General features: G+C 53.5%; 1 protein-coding gene across 4 annotated transcripts in view; it reads right to left on the bottom strand.

Annotated features, from left to right (window-relative positions):
- Positions 1-773: 773 nt before the first annotated feature.
- Positions 774-16,775, bottom strand: part of SCARB1 (scavenger receptor class B member 1) — a 74,757-nt gene continuing 58,755 nt past the window's right edge. The window contains exons 9-14 of one of the 4 annotated variants that reach the window (XR_004681380.1): positions 14,240-14,313; positions 10,969-11,020; positions 9,963-10,109; positions 7,583-7,711; positions 2,928-3,867; positions 774-1,954 (exon numbers count right to left, since the gene is read on the bottom strand). Coding sequence is in view for 3 of the 4 variants with exons in the window: in XM_035016841.1 (XP_034872732.1) it covers positions 7,583-7,711; positions 9,963-10,109; positions 10,969-11,020; positions 14,240-14,313 (402 nt within the window). In the remaining variant the exon portion in view is untranslated. Of the gene's footprint in view, positions 1,955-2,830; positions 3,868-7,582; positions 7,745-9,962; positions 10,110-10,968; positions 11,021-14,239; positions 14,314-16,775 lie in introns of those variants that run through there. The other 3 variants (XM_035016841.1, XM_035016839.1, XM_035016840.1) reach the window with 3 other exon arrangements.

Here is a 16,775-nt window from a genome sequence, read left to right as displayed (position 1 = left end):
TGATCCTGGAGTCCCGGGATCGAGTCCTGCATCGGGCTCCCTGCTCGGCAGGGAGTCTGCTTTGCCCTCCGACCCTATCCCCTCTCTGTTCTCTCATTCTCTCTCTCTCAAATAAATAAATAAAATCTTTAAAAAAAAGAAAATATAAAATATAATTTCTAAAGTCTAAAAAAAGGAGATGCGTTCCAACAGAGTTTTACTTCTTTGTGTGATATGATAGGTAACAAATGTGAAACACTGATGTTGCCGGTCCATTGGGTACCTACAGAGAACGGCAGTCCAGACCCACAGAACTTAACCTTTGGGGTCACAAGAAGAAATTAAAGCACTCGTTTGACCTTCTGCAGATACTCGTGTTGCAAAGTACAGCAGAATGATTAATAATATCTAATGGCATAAGTTCTGTAACATTTCGCTTAACTTCTAAGGGAGAAGGAAATAACACATTCAAGACGGGACGTGAACTAAGGGAGAGCTTGTTCGTGTGGGTTCTTTTCGGTGGTGGTGTCATATTTAGGTCCCATCGGGCCACTTAAAGAGTGATGACGTGGTTTCATCTCATTTTTTAAGATTTTATTTATTTGAGAGAGAGAAAGAGATAGCGACAGAGCAGGAGCCGGGGAGCAGAGGGAGAAGCAGGCTCCCCGCCGAGCAGGGAGCCCGATGCGGGGCTCGACCCCGGACCCCGGGATCACGACCTGAGCCGAAGGCAGACGCTTAACGACTGAGCCCCCAGGCGCCCCCTGACATGGTTTTATTTTCAAACGTCCGTGACCACAGGGTGGGGGGAAAGTTCATCCTGGGGGCTAAAGATTAGATGAAAGCTTTTCGATGTCCACGTCAGGGCGAACAGGTGGACGGTTCCACGGGAAGCCTCGGGGCGGGCGGAGGGCGGAGGGCGGAGGAGGCGAGGACCCCGCGGCCCGAACCCCGGGTCTGCACCCGCTGAGCCGACCGCTCACAGCACGGAAGTCAGAAAGCAAGGCTTCCGGCCCGAGGCTCGCGTCATCACGCCGCCCCTGACGTCATCACGCCGCCTCTGACTTCTCACGGCACCTTGACGCAATTACGGCGCCCCCAGCGCCCTCACAGGCCTCTCCGTCTCAGCGCGGCACCTCTGCGTCATCACCGGGCGCCGCCTACGTCGTCACGGCACTTCTGACGTCACCGGCGCACAGTGAACGGGGACGCACGTCCTTCTGGACGCGAAGGGGCGCGCAGCACTGGTCGCGTGGAGGACGCCGCCTCCGGCCGGAAGGGGCCCCTGGGGCCCGGGGCGGGGCTGCAGACGACCTCCCCAAGTCCCTTCCAGCGTTAGGAATATTTAAGATTGCAGAAAAAACCCCAGACTAAACCAAAACCAAACAAAAAATATTTTTTAAAAAGTTGCGTTTTGCAACAGCACTCCTAAAAGATGAGTACGGTCACGTGCGGTTTAAAAACGCCCTTTCGCCCTAAAGTTTTGGGTTCCTCCTGATTGTCAAAGACGTGCTCCTGCTCTTGTGGGGCCCTGACAGCACTGTGGGGCGGAGGCTCGGGGCCTGCTCTGCCCCGTGCCTACGTGACCCTGGCTTCCGCTGATCCCCGCTGGGGGCCACCCCGGAGCGGCGGGAGGCCGGAGTGGCATGCCCAGGGACGCGGCGGCGGCGGCCCCTCCGCACCTAGCCCAGGGAAAGCCCGCGGCCGGGGTGGTCCGGCCGCGACACACCCCAGCTCCCGGGGCGGTGCCCGGGGTAGCGCGGGGGCTCGATATTCCGCGAAGGACGGACCTTCAGAAAGTTGTGTGTTTGCAGTAGGAGAAAACTGGAAACAGCTTAGACGACCATCAAGAGGGGCTGTGTGAGCATCTGTACCTGGGAGGCTGTGCTGTCGTTTACAAGAATGAGGCAGCCCCATGTTTACAAGAATGAGGAGCAGGGAACAGTGTCCAAGACAGGAACAGCGGAAGGGTCAGCTTCGGGGGGAAAAAAACAAGAATAACAAATCGTCACGGGGAATGTAATGATGGCAAATTTATGTAGCCCTTCCCACGTGCCAACTGTGTTCTAAGAGCATTCCATGTACTAACTCCCTGCATCCTCACAATGCCACTCTCCGACAGAGGCGGGTACTATTACTCTCTCCACTCCACAGAGTAGACAAGCTGAGACACAGAGCTGTCAAATGACTCATCTGAAGTCACAACACTGGTAAGAGGCAGAGCTCAGATTCAAACCCAGGCCATCTGGCTCCCACACTTTGTCTTAACCACTGCTCTTTTCTGCTTCTTACATAACAAGAAAAAGCAAAAGCCCAGAACAATATACTGAGCATTTCCTACAGGCACCTCGATTTGTATATAAATGCACAGAAAAAAAGCCTAGCCAGGCTTCATGCCAAAGTGGCAAGCTACCCTGGGATACCGGTCAAAGCAGCCTTGGGTCCTACTCTTTCTAAACAAGAACTGCATTCATGCAGTATTTATATAAAATGTTAAATATAGGGCGCCTGGGTGGCTCAGTGGTTAAGCGACTGCCTTCGGCTCAGGTCATGATCCTGGAGTCCCTGGATTGAGTCCTCCATTGGGCTCCCTGCTCGACAGGGCGTCTGCTTCTCCCTCTGACCCTCCCCCCTCTCATGTGCTCTCTCTCATTCTCTCTCTCTCAAATAAATAAAATATTTTTTTTTTAAATGTTAAATATAAACAAGGTTGAAATTTTAAAACAATAGAAAGGCAAGTCAGCGGCCCAGCCGCTCCTGGCAGTTACCAGAAAGGAGCTATTGACTAAGAGCCCAGAATTTCCCAGGAAGCCCCTGCTCCCCCACAAACAGGCTGTCACAGACTCGAGCCTTAACTTTTAAAAAAGGTTTATTACTTCAACAGTGAATTATTTTTAAAAGATGATAAACTTCACTTTTCTTGCAGTAGAAAAGAGGCAGAGGCTTACCCCAGAGTGGGAGTCACGGGTCGATGGGTCTCCCACCCGACCGGACCAGACCCCAGACCAATGGGGCTGGGCTTCCGCACCTCTGCCGCCGCGGCACCTAAAAGCTGAGGGCCCTCCTGGTGGGCAGCCTGGGGTGGAGCCTCCCACCACCCCCACCAGGGAGCGGCCGGCTCAGTATACAGGAGGATGTCAGTTTAGGCTGGAGGAAAGGGCCCCAGGCACCCAAGCCTGGTCCCCATGCAGACTTCAGGGAGATCAACGTCTGCTTGGGGAATGAGGAGACTGTCAGAGCGGGCTCGAGATGCATCTGGAGCTCACACTGTTTGCTGAGGCCCATGTGAAGGCGCCTCGCCCCCAGCCCAGATGGACGTACAGGGCCAAAGCTCTGGGTCTGGGCTGGACGGGGCAGCCCCCTGCCCACACGGCTTTGGCACAAGAAGTCTGTGTTCCCCGGCTGGATTTTGGGACAGTAGCCGGTCCCTCAGAGTAAAAGGCCTGTCCTACATGACCGAGCCACCAATCGGGGACTGCAGGATTTCGTGACTGGTGGAGAGGGTGCTGGGGGGGAGGTGGTGTCCGGAGCCCAGGACCCCTGGCTGAACAGGTCTGGCCAGGCTCACTCAAGGGAGGGGACCCAGTGCCCACAGCAGTGCGGGTCACTTGGACAGAAGGTTCCAGACAGTCTTTGTTGATGAGGCTCTCCCTGAGTCTCCTCAGCAGCAGCTCATCCCTGAGTGTGCCTGCACACGCCTGTGGACTCGTGCATGTACACGTGCTGGGGGTGTGCAGTGTGTGGTCACGCATGTGGCAGCTAGGGGGCTCAGACTTCAGGACCGGTGGGTTGTCCGCTGAGAGAGTCCTGAAGAAGCGGGGTGTAGGGGCCGGGGAGCAGGTCTGGCTGAGTGGCCACGCTGGGCTGGCTCGTGGCATCTCCGGGACCCTGTGGAGGAAGACAGGAGCTGGATCACTGAGCCCTGTCAGGGAGCACCGCCCGTGTCCCCAGCCCCGCCCTTGGCCCTGCACCCACTTCCTCCAGCGAGAGACAACCCCCTCCACATCAGCAACACCCATTAGCCAAACTCGAGATGAGGAAAAGCTGGAGTGACGTACAGACCCCTGAAATGCAATTACGAGGGCCTCCTCTCTCATTACACGCCATCTTGCCCTGCCCTCACCCCATTTCAGAGGTGGGAAAACCGAGGCCCAAGGGGACTTGCCGAATACAGTGAGAAGGAGCCCAGGCCTTATCTGCAATACTGTGAACACCAAAACTGGAAACCACCTAAATGTCCACCGACAGGAGAATGCATTTTTAAAAGAGTATCACAAGATGGCACTGAACCTGGACAGCTTTCACAAACCCGGACCTGTGGAGGGGAAAAGCCAGCTGAGGAGTGACCCATGAGAATTGTTTTAATCATCTATTGTTCCTGGATATATTTATACAGACTTGGATGGGGAAAGCCCACACACCAAATTCCTGGCAATGACCTGCCTCTGGGGTAAAAGGTGAAACAGAACAGAATGTTCGAAATTAATGTTGTTGAGTCTGGGTGACAGGGAACAGCAGATGCTGTAATTTACCTACTTTTACTTTTTTTTTTTTTTAAGTTTCTCAACCAAGCTGTTAAAGACAGGATGGATGATAAGGACTGATGGGGCGGGGTGCTCTTCATCCCTCTGAGCCCTCTGCCTTCCTTCCCCTGAAGGTGCCCACTTGCAACCCCAAGGGCTTGCTTCTCCAGATGGTGAAGAGCATCAAAACCCCCACTCTAGGCAGCACAGAGGGAAGGGAAGGGTTGCACTCTGGCCTCAATCCCTCTGAGACAGGTCTAAGGCTTCCAGGATTGAGCCCATTCAAGCCAGGGGCAGAAATGGGGGGGGGTGCGGAGAGGCCAGGCCAGAGTGAGACCAGCCCCCCCCTCCCGAACACCACCACAGAGAAGCAGCATGGGACACCTAGGGGTGGCCAGAACCTCAGCAACGTGACCCTAAGAGCCACAACTTAAGAAAGACTTGCTCAGAAGTAAAAAGGGAAACTAGTCCCAGACTGAAAAGACCCCTGGTCTATCCCAAGGAAGACACATGTAACAAATCCCCAAGGAACCAGAACATGAACCAGATTCCTCCACTCCATGTCCCCCTTCCACTTTTGTTTAGCTGAGGAATGAGGACTTAGAATGGGAGAGAAATTAATGAGAAGGTAGGAAAGGTCCTGGAACATTTCCCTGAAGGGCTTCTGTGTACAGTTGTCCAAGATGTTCACTGCACAAGGGCACCTAGCCAAGGGGGCTGCAAATGGGCCGTCATGTTCCATTTGCCAAACCCTCTGCCCTAGAGCTGGCCCGGTCTGCACAGAGTGGCTGTCTTTCTTATCGACCCAAAAATACTCTTCTGGGGTAGTGCAGGCCCCATTTCCTGCTTTCTCCCAAGCAAGAGAGCCCCTCAAGACTACCCCCCTGCCCAGATGCAAGGCAAGATGTGGGGCCTCCCCCAGGGACCCACACTGAGGCTCCAGCACAGGCTGGAGACCAACATGCAGGGATTCTAGGTCTCCAGGACCACTGGTCACTTCCCAGGTGCCCGCCCCCCAAACCAAAGCCTATAGGACATTACAGGACACTGCATTCCCCAAGCACACATGACTGGGGTAAGGGGCAGCGTCATCTGGTGTGGAGGCTGAGCTGCCTTCCAGAAGGCAGGGCAGTAGAATCTCTATGGCAAAAACTTCCCTAGTAACTTGAAAGTTGGATTCTGTGGGTAAAATAAAGAGGAGACCCCAGTTTTGTTTTGTCTTATTGGGGGGGTGGCATGACGTGCTGGCTGTGTCCCTGGCAGCCCAGGGCTCTGACCTCCCAACCACCACCCCTATCTGTGCTAAAAGGGAATAACGCCCTTCTCTATTCCTGAGGACCCCACCCCTGCTCCCTGAGAATGCCAAGCAAGTTTCCACAGAAGGGAATTGTGGCTAGAAGGGGGCAGAGGTGCCCGTGAAGCCAAACTGAACACAATAAGGGATCCCAGAGGGATTCTGGGGAGACACGGAAGGAAAGAGAGACGAGTCTCCAGCTAGGATACCCTGTTCCCGAGCCCGGGGACTGTGTCCTCAAGGAGGGCATCCCGTGCACGCTCAGCCATGATGCGCTCATACCCCACCCTCCTACTCCCCAGTTGGCAGGAGGAGCCATCCCCCCCCAGAGCCTGGCTGCGGACACAGCTGTCCCTCCCTCCTCGCAGGGCTGGCAGCTCCCGTGACCACGACTTTGTATTTTCTATTTTATTTCTGCCTCCTGCCCTGGCAATCGAAGAAAAGTGGAGGCAGCCAACTAGCCCCAAAGAGCAGGGCTGCTGCCTCGCCCTCGCTCTGTGGCTCTTGAGAAACCTACTTAAACCCAAGCAGGCTCGGCCCCAGAAGCTTGAGGGGGCGGCACATTTTTGAGAAACCAAGGTAACAGCTATTTATCAGAGGTACGTAGAGCGACTCACCCCTGCCCGACCCCAAACTCCAGGGCCCAGGGCTCCGCCAGCCGCATCCCCAAGCAGGACTTAGGCTCTCCCAGGACCTCAGACCTAACGGAACCCGGCCAAGAAGGTGAACTCCCACAGGCACAAGCCTGCTTCTCCTGAAGGTAGTTGCCAGATAAAATCGGGGCATCCAGTTAAATCTGAATGTCAGGTAAATAACTGAGTTTTCAGTATACGCACGTCCCAGTAACTGCACGGAACACACCTACCCTAAAATTTATTCATTGTTTACCTGACATTCAGCCCTAACTGGGCATCCTTTTGTTGTTGTTTCTTGGGGTCAGGGGGTTGTTGATCTGTGTGTCTTTGCTCTGTCTGGCAAACCTACCCTCAGGCTGAATCCTGGTATTCAGCTGGTGCTCAGCTGATGCTTAAATTCTCTTTTTCTTGGTCAGTCATCCCAGATTTATTGATTTATTTATTTAATTTGGGTTTGCAGGGCTTTTTTGTTTTGGTTTGGTTTGTTTTTTTTAGAGAGAGCACGCATGAGCGGGGATGGGTGATGGAATGGGGGAGGAAAGGGGCAGAGGGAGAGGGAGAGAGAGAATCCTAAGCAGGCCCCATGCCCAGCACGGAGTCTGACATGGGGCTCGATCTCAGGACCCTGAGATCATGACCTGAGCCAAAATCAAGAACTGGACGCTCATCCGACTGAGCCCCCCAGGCACCCTCATCCCAGATTTATTTAGACTCCTGTTTCTCAAACACTGGATCATCTACATCAGAATCCCCTTGGGGGTGTCCATTAAAATACGGATTCCTGGGCTCCATCCATGATTCTACTCCAGAGGGTCCAGAAGGATGTCCAGGGGTCCGCACTTAGAGCCACCTTTCCCAGAGGTGTCTCCTGCACCACAGGTATGAGAAGCAGCTGCCTCGAACCTGAGCCTAGCTTTTCTAAGACAACCTGGCAAGTAAGACCGCAGTCCACACGGCACCATCGCCCTCCGTCTCCTGCCACGCCTGGGGCCAAAGAAACCGCCATTGGCTCCGAATGCCAAAATACACGAGCACGAATTTTCAGTCTGTAGACACTCCAGGTGAAGTTCAGGCTGAAGACATGCGTAAGGTCCCAAGTGTTTCAAGGGACGGGGAGGGGAGGGGGGCGCGCCGCGTTACCTGGTACCCACCTACAGTCTTGCTTCTTGCAGCGCAGTCCCCTTGGGAGCTGATGTCATCAGGGATTCAGAATAGGCCTGAATGGCCTCCTTATCCTTTGAGCCCTTTTTACTACTACTCCAAAATAAATAGCATTTCTCCTAGAAGATAACCAAGCTAATTTATAGTTGATGCTGCAGCCAAAGACAAAAGGTTGACACGCTTCTTCAATTTTTGGAAAGCAAAGAGCAGGGTGGTAAGTCCAACAACCGTTAACACCTGGAGATGTGGAGATCTGGGGAGTGGGTGCCCTTCACCAGACAGAAATGCCTTCGGGAAACACGCTCGGTCCGCCAGACGAGCCACGCGGGAAAGGGTCTGCCCACTTGAACGTCTAGGCTTTGGACGGGAAGCAAGGTGGGGAGATGGGCCACCGTGGGCAAGGCACGCCGGGCCAAGCACCAGCGGGCCGAGCAGGTGGCATTTTAAAATGGGCCAGAAACAGACGTTTCTGTTGAAAAGGCTTGCTATTTGAAAGGAATGACTGAAGAAGAAAAATTTCTGGGAAATTAAAATATGTTGAGTTCATCAGCATACGATTTTTTTCTTAAATGAGGACAAATAACACAAAAATATGTGAGGCCTAATCCTGCTAAGCTCCCCCTGCAAAAAAAAAAAATATGTCACGGAATAAATTTCCACCATGTGGCCTCCAGTGCCGCCTGTGGCGGGGGGAGTCTCAGCTGCGTCCTCGGTGGAAACAGGCATCCTTGTTGGGTCTGGGGACCACACACTGACCTGCGGGTAAGGCCTGGAGGGAAGGGGTCCTAGCCAGCCATTTCACATGGGTTTCCTCACTCTCCTTCCCCCTCCTGCTCCTGATGGACACTCAGGAGAGAGACAGAGAAGACAGAAGATGCGGAGGCTGCCCTGGCCTCCTCCCCTGGGCCAGCCCCTCACCAGGCAGGCCCCAGGATCCCCTGCCTGTGGCAGTGGAAACGCCCAAGGAGGGATCCTCAGGCTGGGAGCCTTGGCTTCTAGTCCCTTCTGCCCTCCCAGCATAAATCAGTCAAAGAACTATAGGGAGTTCCCTTGTGCTCCCTGGAGAGCCAGTCCCACTCAGTCCAGCAGGCTGGTTACACCCATCGATCACCAGGAGCTCAAACACCAGAGTGGTGGAGTGGTGAGAGCTCACGAGCCCTGGCACCCTCTCACCAGGGCAAACCTTTCCCCCTACAGGATGGGGAATTTGGAAGGCAAATCTGGTTAAGGGGCTGAAACTCAAGTTAAGAGCCCGGGAAGGTTTATCGTTGCACCAACAAACAAGCAAGCAGGCACGCAAGCTGCCCCCAAGAAAGAGGAGAAAGCAGAAGAGCCGTTTGCCGACACTGAAGCAAGAAATCAGGCACCGTGGGGGCCCAAGGGCCCTCCGACATGCCTCGCCCATCCCTGCCTTGGGGCCTTTGTACTGGCCATTCCTTCTCCGGGAGCACTCCTTCTGTGAGTCTGTGCTGAGTGTCTCATCAGCATTCACCTCGAAGCCTAAATCCTACCTCTTCAGAGAAGCCTCTCCTGAGTCTCCATAGGTGTCCCCAACCCTCTTAAATGCTATGATGTCCAGTCCAGGACCACATATGGCTGTTAAGCCTTTAAAATGGGGTGAGTCCGAATCAAGACCTGCTGTAAGTATAAAATACACGCTGGACTTTGAAGACTTAACACGAAAAAATAATGGAAAATACAGTTATATTTATATTTTTTATATTGATTACATGTTGATGTGGTCATATTTTGGACCCATCTGGGTGAAACAAAATATACGATTAAAATTAATTTTTTTTTTTTACTTAATGTGGCTATTAGAAAATGTAAATTTAAAATCACACCCACGGCTCACGTATTTCTACTGGACAGCACTAACCTCGTCTGTCATGTTTTCTCTCATCTTTATCATCAGCAAAATTACGTTTTCTGTCTACTCGGTTTTCATCCATCTCTCTACCTAGAATGCCACGGTCCCCCAGGGCAGGGCACGTGTCTGTCTTGGTCGCGGCTATCTGCGCTGCGCCTGACAGAGCCTGGCACCCAGCAGGTGCTGACTTGATGAACAAGCCATTCAAGTACCACGTCTCATTACCCAAAGCCCACAGGCAGCCCCCCCCCCCCAGGGAGGGTCCCCAGGCCACCCAGGATCGGCAGAGGAGTGGCAGTGTGAGAGACAATAGAGATAAGCACGCAGTGACAGCTCCCTGCCCCAGGCAGAGACGCGGGACCGCTGCCCAAGGTGGGCTCCAGGCTGAGGGTGTCCGCGGAGGCGACTGGAGGGACGCCCAGGGGACCCCATGCCCCACCTTCCCCCAGCAGGCAAGCAATGGGCTGTTCAGACCAGGCCTCGCTCTGGCCACCACCTACTTGGCTCCGGATCTGGTGGATGATGGGGATGAGCAGCAGGACGCAGCCCAGCGCGAGGAGGACGTACTGGGCGTAGTGCAACACACTGGGCATCAACACCAGCTGGGTGTAGAAGGTCTGCAGGGGCTCACCTTCCATCGCCCCGCTCTGCGGATGGACAACGACAAACGCATGGGCTGGCGCCACACTCGGCAGGCCTGGGGCTCGGATGCTGCCCCATGCCACATCCCCGTCCCTCACCCCGTCCTCATCTCAAGACCACAGGCCAGAGCTTGTGATGGAGCCTGCGGGGGGAGGCGCATGACGGGACTACATTTCCCAGACTCCCTTGCAGCTGGGCAAGGCCACGTGACCCCACCTGGCCAATGGGATGCGGGCCCAGTATGCTACAACTTCCTGCCTGGCCCATAGACACCTGCCCCGGATTCTCTCCACGTGGGCCCCAGTTCCTGGAACGGGAAGGGTTCTGAGGATCTGGAGGAGGCCGGGCGGGACTACGGGACAGCAGGAGCCTGGGTGTCCCTGAATGACCGCGAGGAGCGGAGCTCCGCCTCCCACAACCCGCCCAGCCTGTGACGTGAGCCGGCTGTCGGTTCGGGGGTTAGCTCTGCGTGATTGAAAACGCCCTGGCCAGAAGGAACCCCGAAACGCCAGGAGGAAAGAACGTCCAAGTGAAAAGCTGACACGCGGAGAAGCAACTTCCCTTCTCTCCGGAGAAGTGGTCAAGTGCGTTTAGGAAATTACACCCTGGGCCAGGGCTGCACAGTTTCGTGCGCCTTCTGCCTTCCTCAGCTCAAGTGATCCTATCGAGGCAGGGGGATCACTGATACGAGGTGCTTGGGCCTGCGAGGCTCCTCACGGACTGCTCTGCATCCCACATGCCAGCTACCAGCCCGCCCCCCACCCTCCACAAACAGCCCCCCGGCCCCAGAGCCCGCACTGGCTGCTGCCCGGAGTCCCAGACGCGGCGCCCAAGGGCACCAGGAGCAGCGCGAGGCAGCCTCACCTCTTCGAACCACACCAACGGCAGGACCACGGGCTGGATGTTCCCCGTTTGTCTGCAAATAAGCGAGACAAAGCAAGTGAGAAGTTTTTGTCTGGGTGTTTTATGTAAGGCGGCTTTGGACATGTGATCCTAAGCTCCAGGGTCAAGAGGGATTTGATGTTGGCAACAACCGGACTGGTGCAGGCTTGAGTAATGGGTATTTCCTGGTGGGGAGCAACCTGACAATCCGATCATATCTTTTTGAATTAAAAACTCACATCTCCTATAAGGTGGGGGCTGCCAGTGACCTGGCTGATGGTCATCTGTTCCCTTTAGAAACAAAACCCCAGATTTATTCGGGATGGCAATGCACCCGGCTAACTAACAATAGATTTTATGCTCACCTCCTGCTTTCCTTTGGAGAGTCTGGAATCTGGGTCCATGCCAGACAGAGGCTGCCTACGTGACCAGGCCCCCAATAAACATGCTGGCGCTGAATCTCTAACGGGCTTCCCTGGTAGAAAACACTTCACACGTATTGTCACAACTCATTGCTGGAGGAATTAAGGGCATCCTGTGTGCCTCTCTGGGGAGAGGGCTCTGGAAGCTTCTGCCTGGCTCCCCCAGACTTCACCCCATGCACCTTTTCCTTTGCTGACTTTATTTGAATCCTCCCTCTGTAATAAAAGCACAAGTACAACAACGTGCTGGGTCCTGTGAGTCTTCCCACTGAAGCAGGGAACCTAAGAGTGGTCTTGGGGACCCCTTACTAGCTAACTGTGTGACCTCGGGCACGCTACCTACCCTCTCTGTGTCTCCTCTGTAAAGTGGGGGTTACACAGGCACTCCTCATGGGGCTCTACTGCTTTAAATGCAATAACATGAGCGGGCGCCTGGGTGGCTCAGTTGGTTAAGCGACTGCCTTCGGCTCAGGTCATGATCCTGGAGTCCCGGGATCGAGTCCCACATCGGGCTCCCTGCTCGGCGGGGAGCCTGCTTCTCCCTCTGACCCTCCCCCCCTCATGTGCTCTCTCTCTCTCATTCTCTCTGTCTCAAATAAATAAATAAAATCTTTTAAATAAATAAATAAATAAATAAATGCAATAACATGAGCAAGGTGCTTGGAGGAACACCCACCATATAGAAAAAGCTCCAGGTCTGTTACTGTTGTCACTGTTAAATCCTAGCAAACAAATGGATGAAAATATTCTGCAGCTATCTGTGGAAGTGGGGGGAGGCTTGGGTCTGCTTAAAGAAGGCACAGCTGGACAGAGAAATGGAACGCACTAGGGGGACAGAACCAAAGTCGGCACAAAAAGCCAAAATCCCTCAATCACCAGTCCTAACAATCTCTCGGGCCACCCGCTAAGAAGAGTATTGTGCAGTGAAACGAATTTACACAGCATTACCTACAGAGGAGAGACACAGAAAACACTAGAGGAATACGATAGAAGGTCCACGTTGGCCTCTTTTATCTGAGTTTGTAAGGACGGATGTAAATTAAATGCAAATAGCATGCAACTCCACTGCCTTTATCTTGTGAGCACGGAAGTTCCCCGGACAAGCCACCAGCCGAAGGGGAGGTCAGACAGCTGCGAAGCCCTGTTCTGAACAGACGGGGACAGAGGCCCAGAGAGGTCAGGGTAGAGGTCTGGGGTCACCACCACGCAGAATCCAACGGTCCAAGTGTACTGCTAGCTTGAGCAGCATTTGCCAAGAATTCAAATTCATTGCCAACAAGTGAAAATTAAGAGAGCCCGTGTTAAAATCCAGATTTTGAAAAATGCATCTGAAAACGCATCAGATGGGGCCACAGCGGGCATGAGCTCCCCGGGGCGGGGCAGGGGCTGGTCCTCGGCCCCCATCCCTACCCAGCCTGCCCAGCTTTGCCTAGTCACCCCCCGCTCCCCCGCCCCCCCCCCCCCGTGAAGTGACGTGGGCCCCAGAGCCCGAGGCTGGTGGGCGGCAGGCCGTTTCACCACCCCCAGATCCTCCCAGAGCAAACCCTCTGACAGTCTCACAATGCACAGATAAAAAGCCAGGGTGGGAACGAGGGAGGGAGCATGTTCTTTCCGGCTGAAAGGCATGTTACAAAGCTGAAGAGATGCTGACATTCCTGCAGCCCAGAACTCTTCCTAGGGGAATTTTTTCTTTTTAATGAAACTATTTCAAATATGCTAAGAAAAAAAAAAAAAATGAGAACCCAGCCACTACCCTAACGACTAAATCAGTGCACCCTCTCGCCAAGCTCCATCACGACACCACGTTCTGACAAGAGCTGGTGAGGATGTGGAGGCTGGAACGTTCCCACACCGCTGGCAGGAAGGTCAACGAGGCAGCTGCTGGACAAAACAGTCCGGTGGTCCCTCCAACGCCCAATCGTGGACTGGCTGTCTAAGCCAGCAATTATGCTCCAAGGTATCTACCCCAAAGAAATGAAAGCATGCATCCACACAGAGATCTATGCTGTACATCTAGATTAGATCTATATCTGATCTAGATTAGATGCACTAATCTATGCGTGGTCATGGCGGCATTACTCAAGGATGGCCAAAACCGAGAAAAACCCAAATGTCCATCAATGGATAAATAAAACCTGCCCAGTGCACACAATGGACTACGATTCGGCCCTAAAGAGGAAGAAGCAGTGACATCTGCTAGAGCGTGGGTGAGCCTTGCAAACATGATGCCGAGTGAGAGACGCTGGACACAAAAGGCCACACACACCATGCACGATCCTCTTTATAGGAAGGGTCCAGAACAGGCAAATCCACAGAGACAGCAAATAGATGAGCGGTCACCAGGGGCTGGGGGAGGGGAATGGGGAGTGACTGCTAACAGGGACGCGGTGTCTTTGGGGGTGATGGCTGCATAACTCTGCGAATATGCTACAAATCACCGAATCGTACCTTTTAAAAGGGTGAGTTTTAGGGTACGTGAATTACATCTCAATAAGGCCATTATTCAAAACAAACAACAACAAGAAAATCAGGGCTTAAAAAAAATGTCTTCCATAAAGCGAGGAGTCACACTTTAAAATGCTGTTTGGTACGTTTCTGTGGTCCAATCCTTGCTTGCTGGGATTTAATTTTTTTTTTTTTTTCCAATTTTCTGTCGAGTGGGAAACTGCTCGGATGGAAGAGTCTGGCGAATTTGGGGGACAGATGTTGAGAGACAAAACCAGGATTCCGGGGCAGGGAACAGACTCCACATCCAGTAGGACCGTCTCCCTCCCCACCTGCCGGTCCCTGGGGAGGTCACTGCAGTCGCCCCGGCTCCCAGAGCCACTCACCCGATGCCTTTGATAGCCTTGATATAGAGGCTCAGCTGCAATTTCACGGAGCAGTTCATGGGGATCCCGGTGACCTGGGGAACAAAGCACAGAGAGGGGCCTGGGCTTACTGGAGCCCCTGGTCCTGCCCCAGAGGGTGGGCATGGGGGGCTCCCCCTCCACGGGCTCTGAGCCCTTCTGGGCAAACACCACGCGTCCCCAGATACAGTACATTCTGTATTCATCATCCCTTCCCCATCCTCCAAGCTAAACAAAATAGATTTGCATGTGGAAAAAAGTCACTCTCCTCACACTTTTCCTGTCTCAAACCTAATGATAGTTTTCCCTCGTGTTTAATTTTCTTTTTCTCGAGAACTTTTTAATTTCCAAATATGAGGTAGTGACAGGAAACTTCCTTTGTTGCAGAAACCACTTTTTTTTTTTTTTAAGTAGTAAGTAAGTGGCAGGAGAGGGGACACACGTGCATGACCAAACTCAGGGAGGGAGCTCCAGAAGCGGAAAGGAACCGGGCTTGAGGTCAGGGGGCCACGGCCACTGCCTCTCCACTGAGGCCTGTTTCCTCATCTGCAAAAGGGGCTGGTTCCCCCCATGTCCCGGAGCTTCTGCAGAGCAAAACGAGGCACGCGAGACAGCCATACTCAGGGCCATCAACGCTTGTGTGGTTATCATGTACATCAGTGGTAAAGGGCGTTATCTTCCGTGATAAGCAGGCCTTGTGGGCCCCGGTTGCCCAGAGGGACAGGGCAAAGGCCGGGCACCTGACATGGGGGAGAGCTTGAACCCGAGAAGCCGGCGGGATGGGAGGGAGTCCACCCATGGGTGGAAAAGTGATAACACAGCGGGCCCGAGGCTGTCCTCCTCAGAGAGGCCTGTGGGCCAGACTGGCCGGTGGCTGGCGTCTGGGAACCTGGATTTCGGGAGGGCCCCCCCTCGACTCCTGAACTGATAAGCAGGGCTCACTGCGCCTGGACTGTTTGTACAAACGTGATTTATGCTGACCACCAGCTTTCCTGCGGGGAGTCTGGAAGTTTGGTAGGTACCAGGCAGAGGGTGCCGGTGTGAGCGGCCGCCAGTAAACACCCAGGGTGCTGAGTCTCTAATGGGCTTCCCTGGGAGATGACACAGCTCATTGCTGGGGGAATTCAGTGTGTCCTGTGTGGCCTCCCTGGGAGAAGGCCCTGTGCCTGGCTCCCCTCGGCTTTACCCCCTGTGCCTCTTCCCTTTGTGGATGGTGCTTTGTGTCCTTTGTAATCCATCCCAGCTGGGATTTCCATCATATGCGGAGCCCTGGGAGTCCTCCTAGCAAATCATCAAACTTGGGGGTGGCCTCAGAGACCCTGACATAACCTGCCACCCCCACCCCTGCTTTCTAGAACAGCCTCTCTAGTCTGGGGTCTCCACCCGGGCCACTTCCTTCCCCAGGAAATTTATTTCCTTCCCTCCTTGGCCCGCTCCTCCAGGGCTGTCAGGCCTCTTCTCCGTGGGCAAAACCCCACCCGTTCCCAGCACCCCACAGAACAAAAACATGGACCTGTGAGCACACTCCTTTTCCCACACCCTTCATGCTTTCAGGGCCGGAAGAGTAGCCACCATGAAAGCAGTCCCCACAGGTATTCTGTTCTTGGGGCTAACGCGGCCCAGGCAGCAAACGGGTCCCAAGCTCTTCCTCCCCAAAAGTACCCGAATCAGCAACCAAAAACCGAAAGGCCACTTCCCTTCCCTGTGTGCCTCCAGCTGACCCGAAACAACAGAAATAGAAGCCAGTTCCTACTGTGGCCACTACAAGACACCTGCTGACATCTGTCTGGTCCCCCAATCTTGGCCACTTGTTCCTCAGCATGGGGGTGGGCAGAGCCGTGCACTCGAATGAAAGTCCCCCATGAGAACAGAGATCATGTCCTTGCCAGATTCCCCAGAAGCAGCAGAGAGAGAGAGAGGCAGTAAAAAAAAAACAAACGAGGGGCGCCTGGGTGGCTCAGTCGGTTGAGTGTTGATTTTGGCTCAGGTCATGATCTCAGGGTTGTGGGATCCCCACGCTGGGCACCCTGCTCAGTGGAGAGTCTGCTGGAGATTCTTTCCCTCTGCCCCTCCCACCCTACTCTCTCTCAGATAAATAAACAAATCTTTAATAAATAAATAAATGAACTAAAAAAGAAGAAGGTGGACAACCTGTTAGCTTTAAAACAAAAAACTCTTAAAAACTGGTTAAAATGTTAAGACAACATGGAAAAGCCTTAACACTTCTAGCGATAAAGAATGAACTTAATGTGGAACACACAATATATTAATATTAAATGCTATCAATTTAATTAATCAGTATCAACCTCATTAAAATTAACTAGATCTTAGCCCGTGTTTGAATTCAGCTTTGTTCTTTACTTACTCTCGGTCATTTATCAAGCTCATAACTACTGAGATGCTAGGGTCTCTGGGCTAAATGCTGGAATCCAAGCAACGAACAAGACAGAAGGGACCTTTCCTCTGTGTAGTCAACAATCCCATTTACGAGTTTATCATGTGACCTGTCTGGACCACA

The sequence above is a fragment of the Mirounga leonina genome, unplaced genomic scaffold (genome assembly GCF_011800145.1).
Source record: "Mirounga leonina isolate KUSES-001 unplaced genomic scaffold, KU_Mleo_1.0 Mir_171, whole genome shotgun sequence".
Classification (NCBI taxonomy): domain Eukaryota; kingdom Metazoa; phylum Chordata; class Mammalia; order Carnivora; family Phocidae; genus Mirounga; species Mirounga leonina.
Note: the sequence above shows the minus strand (reverse complement) of the source record. Positions and strands in the feature narration are given on the sequence as shown.